Here is a 13,041-nt window from a genome sequence, read left to right on the forward strand (position 1 = left end):
GCTAATGTTTTAGGGTTTTTGATCGGAATAAAAATACGAGTCAGTTGATGTAAAACTTAGTTCGAAACGGTCCTCAAAAACAACGAAACAATGCTTCAATTCGGGTGTTTGAATTTTCAATTAATTAAAATCAAGTTGTTTGGATCACCTTTTCGGGATAAGTTTTACATCAGTTGACTCGTATCCTCCTTCCGATCAACATCCCTAAAACATTAGGTTGCAATTCGGGAAAATGTATAACTCTGTTAAGTCATTTTTAACATAGGATCATTGGGGACCAACTTTTATAAATTTGTGTTACGGACTGAAACCATTGCAAGGTATGGGACTTGTGGCATCGGTTGTATGAGCAACTGATGTGGGGTTTATAAACCAAATGAGTTCTCTCACCTATCATACTAGTCTTTTGGGTTGAGTTCTTCTGTTTGGCTTGTAACAATTTGGGACCATCAATTTTGATAAAATAAATAAGGATTAGCCAATACCAGTTAACAGAGATTATTAAAATCCAATACACTATTATATGATATTAGTTTATTCGATACAAGATCCTAGTCAATAACAATAATAAAAAATTTATGATCACATACTTTTGAAAAGTATAAAGAAGAGTCGTGTTTTATATGATTTCCCCATTTTTAAAAAAATAACCAACAAAACCTATGAAAACTATTATTATTATTATTATTATTATTATTATTATTATTATTATTATCTAGTCCATTCTGATATTTATAATTCACTCACCATTCTTTTCTATATGTGCGCACAAAATTAATTATTATTATTCAATACAGTCTTCAATCTTCAACGATTCTATACCAAAGTCAATCTTAATGATCGCTTAATTAACTGATACCCAGCTGAAATTAAGCATAGTTTTGATCTGGGTTTGTTGTTGATTTGAATCAATTTGAGTAAAGTTGAGTGCTTTTTGATCTGGGTTTTGATCTTGAGATGGAACCAGTGGTGTTTGTTGGCTCGGAGATTCATGGGTTTAAAACTATGGAAGGTATGCTTTGACTTTTTCACTATTTGTTTGTTTGGTTTTGAAGTTAATTTGTTTATGTGGTGTTGAAATTGAAGGATGGTGGTTTGATTTATTGTTGTGTGTTTGTGTTTTGACTTTTGAAGGAAGAGGTCATTTGGTAATAAATTAAATGGTGAGAATTAGGGATAAAATGGAAATGTTTTTTGTATTTGAAATCTAATACAAAACCATCACCAAGATTATTCTTATTTTTCATTTTGTTTTCTAGAATAAACTAGTTAAAGGGAAAAATGACAAGTAGGCCTCTAAACGAACCGAGCGTTGTTCGTGAACCGTTGGCTCGTTTATTTAATAATCGAACTAAAAAGAACAAAACTCTTTGTTCATTTTATCAGATGAACGGACATTAACATATATTTCGTTCGTTCATTTACGTTATTTATTGTCCGTTCATATATCTTCATTTATGTTCGTTTATTTACATTTGTTAACTCATTAACTATGTAATTTTATGTAATTTCTAACAGTTAAATATGTAATATGTTAACCCCTAAGGTTATATTTGTTTCATGTTTGTTTGTTTGTTTGTTTATGTTCATTTAAGTGTGTTCATTTTTGTTAATTCATGTTTGTTTTGGTTCGTTTACTTTGTTCATATATGCTCATTTATGTTTGTTCAGATTTGTTCATTCATGTTCGTTAACCGTTAGTTTAGATTTTTAACGAACGAACATAAGCAAACACAAACATGCTCATTTTTTAAACGAACGGACATGAACAAAAATGTATGTTTGATTAGCTCTTCGTGTTCAGTTAAATGAATGAACACGAACACAAACACGCCCTTGTTCGTGTTCGTTCAGTTCGTTTGCAGGCCTAATGACCAGTTTAATGAAATAATGTTGGTTGCCATAGATTGACTCATTGTTATTATGTGTAATTGACAGACTTTCTTGATGAATAATTTTGCCTATATAGAACAATGGCTTGCTGTATAAAATCAATTCAAAACAATGAAATGTTAAGTGAATGAATTATGATTTACAAAGCCACATTATAAGTTCATCATAAACATTTTAGATTATATTCTGTTAGCGATCATGCAACCTTCCCCAAAGTTATGATTCAACAATTGCTCTTTTGTCCCTTGTAATTGTTACTTGAATTTTGGAGCCTTAATTGTGATATGCAAATTATTATATTTATTTTTGTCTTAATTAACAGATTTGGATATGCGTAACATGATGGAGGAAGCAAAAACAAGATGGCTGAGGCCAAATGAGATTCATGCAGTACTTTGTAACCACAAGCATTTCAGCATCATTGTGAAGCCGGTTAATTTGCCACCAAGTAAGTTTAGAAAATGCACATCTAATATCTAGTTTCATATTTACTATTACTATTCTTATCATATTTCATATTATTGTTATCATACTTTTTTTTCTACATTGTAGGTGGCACAATTGTTCTTTTTGACCGGAAGATGCTCAGAAACTTTCGGAAGGATGGCCACAACTGGAAAAAGAAAAAAGATGGGAAAACTGTAAAAGAAGCTCATGAACACTTGAAGGTGAGTTTTTTTTATCAAGTGTCAAGTTTTGATCCTTTTTTTATATATTCTAACCATTTACTTTAATATTTTTTCCTAATCGTTGTATAAATAGGCCATCTAAATTTATAAGCTCCAAATGTTGTTGATACAGGTTGGTAACAATGAAAGAATTCATGTATATTATGCACATGGTGAAGACAGGACAACATTTGTTCGTAGATGTTACTGGCTTCTTGATAAGTATGTAACAACTGAAGATTTAATAAACATCATCAAAGTGTTTCTTTTTACTTATATTTATGATTCTAATCATTGTTTGATGTGATTATGTTACAGGAAACTGGAACATATTGTACTTGTTCATTATCGTGACACTCAAGAGGTTGGTTATATTCATTCTTGCACAAATATCAATTTGTGAATTTGTTGACTTTAATAGGCCGAATTCAAATCTTGATTAGTCCTTGACTCCTTGCACACACACACACACAGACGTGATATGTACACATGTATATTATGTGCCTTACGGGTATGCTTAATATATCATGCAGTTACAAGGTTCTCCCAGGATGGTTGTCGATTCTCACTCGAGTTCAGATCCTCCTACATCATCTAATCTGTCTGAAGAAGTTGACGGGGTTGATCAGGTGTACTTTACTGGTGTGTATGTTTATCGGGTTATATCAAGAAAATTTAAAAAGAAAATTTAAGTACTATACATAAAGTGATAAAACCACATTTTAGTTAAGAGTGCAACAGTAAATATCAGTTTCCAGTGCTTACTTTTTCCAGAACTTTATTCTCTTCTTCCATAAGTATTTATCTCTTATTCTAAAATATATATAAGCAAAGTTTGATTATTTATAGAACCTACCCATGTGTAAAACATGCGTAGGCTATATTCTTACACATAACATGTACATGTGTAGGTAAATGTTAAAAATGTAAAAGAAAATATGAACAAATTAGTTTAATGGTTTTTCTTATGTTAATAACATAGACATTTGTTTGTAAGAACTAAAAGTCTTAAAACATGAACCATTGATAGAAAAAACTAAACAATTTAGGTTTGCTCTTTGTGTTCTCACTATTATTTAGTCTTTTCTAATGAACCTCTCTCTACATATATGTATATATATAGTCATCAAATGTGGAAATCCTTAACGATAGAAGCTAAATGCTTTCTTTTTCTTCTTTTTACTATTTTTTGTGATTCAACAGAGTCCAATACGACAGTAGTAAATCACGAGATGAAAATTCATGAAATCAACACACTTGATTGGGACGAGCTCGGGATTCCAAATGATTCCAACAAGTTGATTATATCAGGAGGTAGTTTTTTTATTTTCAAATTTTCTTTTCGAAAGACGATCATATTATTCACACGTGCTAATCTATCCTATGCAGAAAGTGTTTCACATTTTGATCAACCTAACCAGTACGGGCTAAATGGATCAGTAGATAATGCATATAGAGAAGTTAATTCCATTAACCACAACTTTGACCTTCAAAAAATAGGGATTAATGATCCTCAAGTGGCAAGTGCCGGGCTCGGTGTTTTAGACACGTTGCGAAAAGATGGATTGCCAGCTCAGGAATGTTTTGGAAGATGGATGAATTATATTATAGCTGATTCTCCTGGATCAATTGATGACCCATTTTTGACTCCCGATCAGCTGTTTCTTGGTCAACCGTCACTTGGAACAGTCAATGGTGATCACCATGAATCCCAGATTTTCAACATAACTGCAGTCTCGCCTTCATGGGCTCTTTCAACTGAAGAAACAAAGGTGCTAGTTTTTATTTACTTTTATCTATGTTTACTATGGGCTAATGACATAAAAAAGTAATTAAGTTTGGACAAATTTCTATTCTTGATAACCAACTTTTTTAACTAGAATAATATAATTTTTATTTATTTAATTTTTTTTTTTTTTTGCATAAATTACCAATGTACTTTCTTTTCTGGTCATTGTACATTTTTCTTGTTACATCTGAGTCATTAAAAGATGCATTTTTGTACCGTTTGGTTCATCATGTGGGCTCTTTGTACCATCTGGCTCATTATGTGGAGCTGTATAAGATTTTGTCACATTTTAGTAATCACTAAAGTACCATATAATGATATCCAGACAGTACTAGAAACCCTTTTTAATTACTCAAATGTACAAAAGAAAGTACAGTGACTGTAACTAGACAAGTAAAAGTACATGAGTATATTTTTTCAATTTATGCAAAAAAAAAAATAAAAAATAAAAATGATTTAGAGCAGCCAACTTTCCAAATTTCTGATTTAAATCAAAGTTTTAAATCTTTGATGGTTTTTCTGGGGTGAAAAAAGAGGGTTGCCTGTTGGTTACTTTTTTATACAAATTTTCTCTTTAAAGATTGATTAATATTGACATAAATATTTTTGGCAGATCTTAGTGGTTGGTGTTTTCCATGAAAAATATATGAATCTAGCAAACTCAAACCTATTTTGTGTTTGTGGGGACGTTTGTGTGCCAGCAGAAGTTATCCAACCAGGCGTGTTTCAGTGTATAATTACTCCACAAAGTCCAGGAACCGTGAATCTTTTTCTCAGTCTTGATGGTCACAAACCCATCAGTCAACTCACGGCGTTTGACTTCCGGGCCCCGCCTACAAGTACTTCAATGCCTGTGTTAGATGAAAAGCCCGACTGGCAAGAACTCCAAGTTAAAATGAGACTAGCTCATTTGCTTTTCTCTACTTCCAAAAGCCTGAACATTTTATCTAGCAAAATACCACCGAAAATCCAAAAGGAAGCGATAATATTCGCGCAAAAAACACGCAGTATTGTTAATAGTTGGGATTTTCTGGTGAATTCAGTTAAGGAAAAAGGAATATCATTTCAACGAGCTAAAAATAGTTTGTTTGAGCTCACTTTGCAAAATAGATTACTCGAATGGCTGTTGGAAAGAGTGTTGGAGGGCTGTAGATTAGTTGACCGTGATGATGAAGGTCAAGGTGTAATTCATTTATGCGCAATTTTGGACTATAATTGGGCCATTTTTCCATATTCTTGGTCTGGCCTATCGTTGGATTTTCGTGACAAATTTGGATGGACCGCACTTCATTGGGCTGCACACTACGGGAGGTACAATTGATAAACTTGTTTATTTTGTCTGATTTACGGGGGTGTTTGGATGTGTTGTTTTTACCAGTTTACTCTTCATAATGGCTAAAAGACGTGGGATACAGGCTAAACCCTAGTTGTAGCTGTGTATGTGATGTGCATAATCAAAATAAGAGAATCAACTATAGTAAATCGTGTTGCAAAAAAATTACAATTTGTTTTCTATCAACTATATAATGGCTGTAATAAATTCTTTGCGAACAATTTTTTTTAGAATTCATTTATGGCATTATAGTTTTAAAACTTTATGTTGTTTAATCATATTATAAACAATGCTAATGCGATAAAAAAGAAGTAAATAAGTAATCTTAAAGTTCACATAATTAGTTTTACTTTTGTAGAATTGTAGGTATTGAGTATTGACAATAAGTAATTAAATTTCAAGTAATCACCTTATTGAAATATTAAAAGCTGATTATTCTATAATTCACATTTAAATGATCCCTTAGATTATGTTATTGATCTGCTAACTTTATTAATAAATTTTCTTCATTCAGGCAAAGGATGGTTGCGTCTCTTCTATCAGCAGGGGCCAACCCGAATCTAGTAACCGACCCCACTTCAGAAAACCCGAGTGGATGCACCCCGGCTGACCTGGCATCCAAGAGTGGTTACGAGGGTTTGGCTGCTTATCTTGCTGAAAAGGCACTCGTGTCGCATTTTGAGGCCATGACTTTAGCTGGTAACGTTAGTGGCTCGTTGCAAAGTACACTCCCTACAAATGACGATTTTGCCTCTAAGACGGCGGTGACTCAAGTCAGCGAGGAGGAACAGTATTTGAAGGATACCCTGGCTGCTTATAGAACCGCTGCTGATGCTGCAGCCCGCATACAGGCTGCGTTCAGGGAACAGTCTTTTAAACTTAGGTCAAAAGAAATTGAATATTCTAATGCTGAAGATGAAGCACGGTGTATTATAGCAGCTATGAAGATACAACATGCTTTTAGGAACCATGAAACGAGAAAACAAATGGCGGCTGCTGCACGTATACAATACAGGTTTCGTACTTGGAAAATAAGAAAAGATTTCTTGAATAAACGTCGTCACGCCATCAAAATTCAAGTAAGCTTTCTCTTCTTTTAACCTTTTTAAATCTCTATTTGATAAATTCATTTGCATGTAAATATGAGCCTTTATCATAAATATTGCTACTCAATAGCATCGTAAATGCATTATGTGGATTATTTGGTAACATATTTTTGTATTTACTCAATGCAGGCGATTTTCCGAGGTCACCAAGTTAGAAGACATTACACAAAGATACTATGGTCTGTAGGCGTGGTTGAAAAGGCGATTCTTCGTTGGCGTTTAAAACGAAAAGGTTTCCGAGGTCTTCAAGTGGATAACAAAAATGACGAAAAAGAAGAAAAACAAGAAGATAACGGTGAAGAAGGGTTTTTTCATGCGAGCCGAAAACAAGCCGAAGAACGTGTAGAGAGATCTGTTGTTCGTGTGCAAGCCATGTTTAGATCAAAACTAGCTCAAGAGGAGTATAGAAAAATGAAGCAAGAACACATGCAAGCATCGGTATGTATAATTTTTTCTTATTAATTATAAGCATTTAACAACATTATTTTGTTTTTTTGTTTGTTTGTTGCAGCTAGAGTATAACGAGAGCCTCAACCCTGCAACCGACATGGAGAAATAGAATTCGAGGCTGTTTGACCGTGCATGCTTGTACTTGACTTTCTATCAGATCTTGTAAATGCATATATTATGAAGGCATGTGTCTATAATCTTATGAGAGAGATTGTTTCGAATTAAATGGTAAGTTTGAACTAATGAATAATAATTATCAATGGTAGTCTCCCGTTGGGTCAGACGCCTGTTTAGGGCCGGGTTTGATGCAAATGAGGAGTTTGACTACTAGAACTTTTACATGACGGTTTTAATCGTCGGTACTAATTTATACAAACCGAGGGTTGTTTGGTTTGGTTTGTGTAATTTCTCGTTAAAGATGTAACTGAATATTAAAGATCCATCATTTGAAGTAGAAATGTTTTGGGTTCAAAGAGATTACGTATGTAACTTGTGTCTTAAGATATATGTTTTGGATGGCTTATGTATATTTTTGTATTATAAATTTTATAAATAAAAATTGATTTGCCTTAAAACATGGCTTATGATCCAACTTGTAGCTATTGGATTTTGTAAACTAAGTTGTTTTAAACCCTATCATTGACAATGTGTAACCTGTTTTCATGGATCATGATGAGTTTTATGTGAAAGATATGCTTTATATGAAACTGAAATTCACTTGTTTCACAAGAGCATCTCTGGCGGTGGTGGGGCTCATAGACGCCCTCTCTTTCACGTTGACAACGCCCCTTACATGGCGGATCCCCCCCCCCCTCTATGGACGCTAACGAGCTTCTTTTCTCCTCCATCCTACAGCTTCCATACAACACGTTCGTCCTTATGGATTTCACCCTCCTTTCTCCCGGTCACAAAGGGTCAAGAACGGGTCGTCATGGATGCTACATACCTTAATATAAGGAGCGAAACTACCTTAACTATTCAATACTCAAGTGTGCTTATGTTATGGCTAATTATATGAATAGACACGGTAGGGTATATTAGTAACCAATTCGCATGAGAGGGTTTGGAATCCCATTGTTTTTTTGTGATTTATGGACCAAGCGTTATCAGCGATTTGGAAAGAATTCACAACTACTACAAAAATGGAAGCGAACGCATACGTGCATTGGGTTGTTGGTAGTGTGCGGTGCACTGGTGTGGGTCGAACATGCGCCGCACCACACTGATCGTTGAACACCTCCATTACAACTCTGTTGGAAGATTAGAGCCGAAATTCGTCAGCCTCTATGATGATTTTAAATTTTACTGAACCTTAACGTCCATCGACTTAAAGAATCAAATGCATTACTCATCTACAATGATAGAATCACAGGTATAATGTTGTTGGTGCATAATGTCAGTAGTTCATAGTCTAGTGTCTGTAATCCAGTCTGTAATGTTAATTGTGTTTTGTTTATGTTTAAGCGAAGTTACTGACAAGTTCGCTTATCAGGCGAACTTGTTAGTCAAGCGAAGTTAGCAACAACTTCGCCTGAACATATCAGGCGAAGTTGTCGTGTATTTATACGCTAGGTCACGGCTTGTTTAGAGTTTTTTAAGGTAATCGTATACAGACGTGTGTGAGTCGAGAGACGTGAGAACCAGAGAGTATTGAGTCTGTATTCAGTGATTATATCACGTGTTTCGGTTATAATATAACGTGTGTTCGTTTATTCGTATCGTGTGTTTGTTTGATTCGTGTTCTACGCTCGTAACAACCTACGCAGGGATTCCGCACATGTGTAGATCGAGATATCCCGTGCAGATCCATCCAGGGAACCTACAAGTGGTATCAGAGCCTTAGGCTCTTATGCTATGGTTCGAGATCTGCGTTTTGGTGTTTCTGGCACGTTTCTGATGCGTTTTTGGCCGAACAGCCGCCGCAGGCGAAGTTATGGGGTTCAGGCGAAGTTGTCGCTTAAATTTTAGGGTTTAGGAGAAGATATAAGGTTAAGCGAAGTTATGTACAAGCGAAGTTATGGACAGGCGAAGTTATGGACAGGCGAAGTTATAGACAGGCGAAGTTAAGGAGGGGCGAATTATAAAAAAAAAAAAAAAAAAGGAGTTTTCGTCTGTATGGCCAGGTGTACACGATTATTGTGAGACCGAAGACGTTGTTCCGTCAACGAGTGAAACTTGTTATCTCTTGGTCTTACGTGTGAACAAATACGTGTCAACTCTGGATATGGAGTTGAGGTTGTGAATGGGATATTGATTGAAACTGGATATTGACACATATTTGGGTGTTTGTGGGCAATGAAATAGTTGTTGTTCGAGGTTGACCAACTGAAGAAAGTCAAATTGAACTGAAGGTTTTCGTCATTACTGGATTGCGGTCAGAGCATATTATTTATGTTATTTTCAAGGCGTTCGAGAATTGGATCCTGAAACGTGATGCTTATTTATTAAAGTGAAAATTCTGTAACAAGTTGGATTTAATCGGGAATTAAAGTGTTTATGTTCTTGATCGTTATCCCTGGTGATTGAAGATGCTTCGGATTAATTAATGGTCATGTGTGTTAGATTCTGTCAAGGTGGTTTTGTGATGAAATTGATCACTTGATGTTGAGTAGTTGAAGATTAAACCTTATCGTATGTCGACGTGTTGGTGAAGTTGTGGAGGGAGCCCAACTTCACGTGTTGGTGAAGTTAGAAGAACTTCACGTGTTGGTGAAATCAGAAGGACTCACGTGATTGGTTGAGATGATCAATTAGGCACGGGGATGCATGCATTTCAAAGACCTCAATCTATATAGTCGGAGAAGCTTACACTGAAGGGGAGATCGGATATGGAAGACGCTGGGTGATTGGTAGATTTGTGAAGCAACAAGACAGTTTCAGACACGGCTGGTTGAAGAGCAAACAGAAGATCATCAGTTAAGAGGGAGTCTGTTGGTGCATGTTTTGTAACAGATGATCTTTTGTGTTTGTTAGAATTGAGAGCAACGGTCAAAGGGGAGTCTGTTGGTGCATTTTGTGACCGTCGCTATGCAATTCTGTTCAGCGGAAACGAAGTACGAAGTTAGAACAACTTCGCCATAGGCGAAGTTGTAACAACTTCGCCATAGGCGAAGTTGTAACAACTTCTGCCATAGGCGAAGTTAGAACAACTTCGCCTTAGGCGAAGTTATAACAACTTCGCCTACAGGCCCAAGCCCAAGCCCACGAAGTTTTGTATCTATATATAGGTGTGTCTTGTTTAGAGTTGGGAATCCAGAAAAGTTAGAGTGTGTTTTGTGTAGTTCAATTGTCTAGAGAGAAACAGAGAGGGAGAGTCGTGTGGGACGACCCGAGGTAGAGCTCACCTCGGGTCGGCCGTGTCTTTGTTTTCGTGTTTGGTATGTAACGAGTTATGATTATTATATGAAAGGATCTGCAGATTCGTTTATCCCGTTCTTGTGTTTGTTCATGTGTTTATGTATGTGTAACTGTGTTCTTCGTCTTCTACACCAATAAACGAGTCTAGGAGGATTCCGCACTCCTAGACATCGTGCGGATCTTGTATCGATCGGCGACGCCCCGGGGGGACTTACAATTGTATCGATCAGAGCTATTGCTCAATTGTGTGGTTCGGGATATTCAAGCGGGTGTAGAAATCGTCCCGTTTCGACTATTCGCGGGACGTGTTTTCTGTGTTTTTGTGTCATTCTTACCTCCTACCATCGTATTCAACCCTTTACACCGTCAAAAACCTCGAAAAACCCAGAAATCAGATCTGTAGAAACTTCGTGTTCATCAGGCGAAGTTGCCGTCACTGTTCGTAGGGTTTCGGCGAAGATATAAGGTTAAGCGAAGTTATCCACAACTTCGCCTACCTTCTCAAGTTCGCCTAACTCAAGCGAAGTTCTCTACAACTCCGCCTACCTCCTAAGTTCGCTTACCTCAAGCGAAGTTAAGAATCAGCGAAGTTCTTCAGCGAAGTTAAGACTTAATCGAAGTTATCCGTAACTTCGCCTACAGTACTTTTCAGAAGAAATTTTTTTTCGGGTTTCTTAGTTTTTGAGAAAGATGTCGTCAATTAACATCTCAGAGTTAGTTAAGATGGAAGTAGAAGCAGGGTCAGCTACTAAGGCCCCAAAGTTGCTTAAAGGAACCGACTTCGTTGCTTGGAAGGATCGGTTCGAACAATATGTCAAGTACCAGGATGCGAAAATGTGGGTATGCATCCAGGATGGTTATATTCCACCAACTATGGAGTACGAAGGTCGGGATCAGATCAAAAAGTACAGCAAAATGGAAGAAGAAGAGAAAAAGATGTATGAGGCCGAGAGCAAGGCTCATGCTGCTATCACTATGGCTCTTCCACAAGAGATCCTTCATACTTTTAGAAAGTACAAGACAGCAAGAGAGCTTTGGGAAGCTCTTGAGAACCGGTTTGAAGGAAATGTGGGAATCCGTGCTTCGAAGATCAAATTGCTCAAAACTCAATTTTCGGTCTTCAAGTATCTGAAAAACGAATCACTTGATGATATCATCACCAGATATTATCATCTGATGACTGAACTCAGCAACTATTCAATTGCATACAAAGAAGATGAGATTGTTGAGAAGCTTCTTGATGCTCTCCCACCAAATTGGGAGATGTATACTGTGTTGATGAGAGAAGATAAAGACTTTGCTGACTATGACCTTGAGATAGCAGTTAACAAGCTCCGAACCTTTGAGCTTAACATGGTTAGAAAGGAGACACCTACGGATCAGGTTCAAGATCCAGGTTTGTATGGTGCTAAAGTCAACTCTAGTTCAGGTTCGAAGACTGAATCAGCTGCCTACTACTCGAAGGGAGAGTCGGGCGCCAACTCATCACATGAGGGGCATGTGTCAGTCAACACGAATGGTGATGTTTGCTTTGTAGCAGGTGGATCTAGTGCATCTAAACCGCAAGCAAGCAAGAGTAGTTGCTCTCCAAGTATTCCTAGCAACAACTACTCTAAGATGCCTATGAGTGTCAAATCTGCTGAAGAGCAGTTTTCTCTCTATGCTTCTTTTATTGCTTCCTATGAGAACTACATTCAGGGGAATATTGTTGATCCAGCTATGTTGGATGAAGACTATGACCAGATTGATGCTGATGATCTGGAAGAAATGGATCTGCAATGGCAGATGGCTATGATCGTGAGAAGAGTGAAACGGTTTATGAAAAAGACCGGAAGAAAGTTTGTCGGTGGAAGGCCAGGGTTTGACAAGACGAAGGTAAGATGCTACAACTGTCAGCAAAACGGCCACTTTGCTAAGGAGTGCAGAAATGAGCGTGTAGAACGTGGTCAAGGCAAGTCTACACAGCATAATGGGGGTAGTAAAGATTATAGTGCCATGATTTCCAGAGAAGATGGTGAATATAACTGGAACCTGCATTCTGAAGAAATCTTTGAACAGGCAAATTTGGCGATTGCGGAAAATGAAGAAAGTGAGAAAGCTACTGGAGAAGAAAAAGCTTTCATGGCTTATGCTAAAGACCAGCTCTCCGAGGTATGTTCTAAACCTACTTGTTCTAAATGTGAAAACTTGTCTGAGCAATTAGCAACTATAACTGATCAGTATGTTAGTTTGGATGCTGAGTTTAAAACTCTAAAAGAAGATCATCATTTTACAAAAGCAAGAGAAAATAGCTATAAAGTTAAAATAAAAGCTTGTGAAAAAGATATTAAAAGTCTAAAAGCAAAACTTGCTGAAAAAATTCAAGTGATTGATCTAAGCTATGAAGTTTTGTAAGAAAAAACCAAACTAATAGCTGAAAGAGAAAAACAGATTGCTGATCACCAG

General features: G+C 36.5%; 1 protein-coding gene across 2 annotated transcripts; it reads left to right on the top strand.

Annotated features, from left to right (window-relative positions):
* Positions 1-842: 842 nt before the first annotated feature.
* Positions 843-7,575, top strand: LOC143529605 (calmodulin-binding transcription activator 6-like). 2 transcript variants are annotated; one of them, XM_077025366.1, is made up of 12 exons: positions 843-1,012; positions 2,216-2,341; positions 2,446-2,561; positions 2,695-2,783; positions 2,880-2,925; positions 3,095-3,203; positions 3,765-3,875; positions 3,951-4,333; positions 4,964-5,661; positions 6,198-6,762; positions 6,919-7,227; positions 7,301-7,575. In XM_077025366.1, exons 1-12 carry the CDS (start codon positions 958-960, stop codon positions 7,346-7,348), a joined length of 2,655 nt encoding a protein of 884 aa, XP_076881481.1. In that variant the 5' UTR covers positions 843-957; the 3' UTR covers positions 7,349-7,575. The 2 variants fall into 2 exon arrangements, with proteins under 2 accessions (XP_076881481.1, XP_076881482.1); XM_077025367.1 differs by having other exon boundaries at positions 3,783-3,875.
* The last annotated feature ends 5,466 nt before the right edge of the window (positions 7,576-13,041 follow it).

Source organism: Bidens hawaiensis, unplaced genomic scaffold, assembly GCF_021521415.1.
Source record: "Bidens hawaiensis isolate Kalapana, Puna unplaced genomic scaffold, B.hawaiensis_p1.1 tig00008580_1, whole genome shotgun sequence".
Lineage (NCBI taxonomy): Eukaryota > Viridiplantae > Streptophyta > Magnoliopsida > Asterales > Asteraceae > Bidens > Bidens hawaiensis.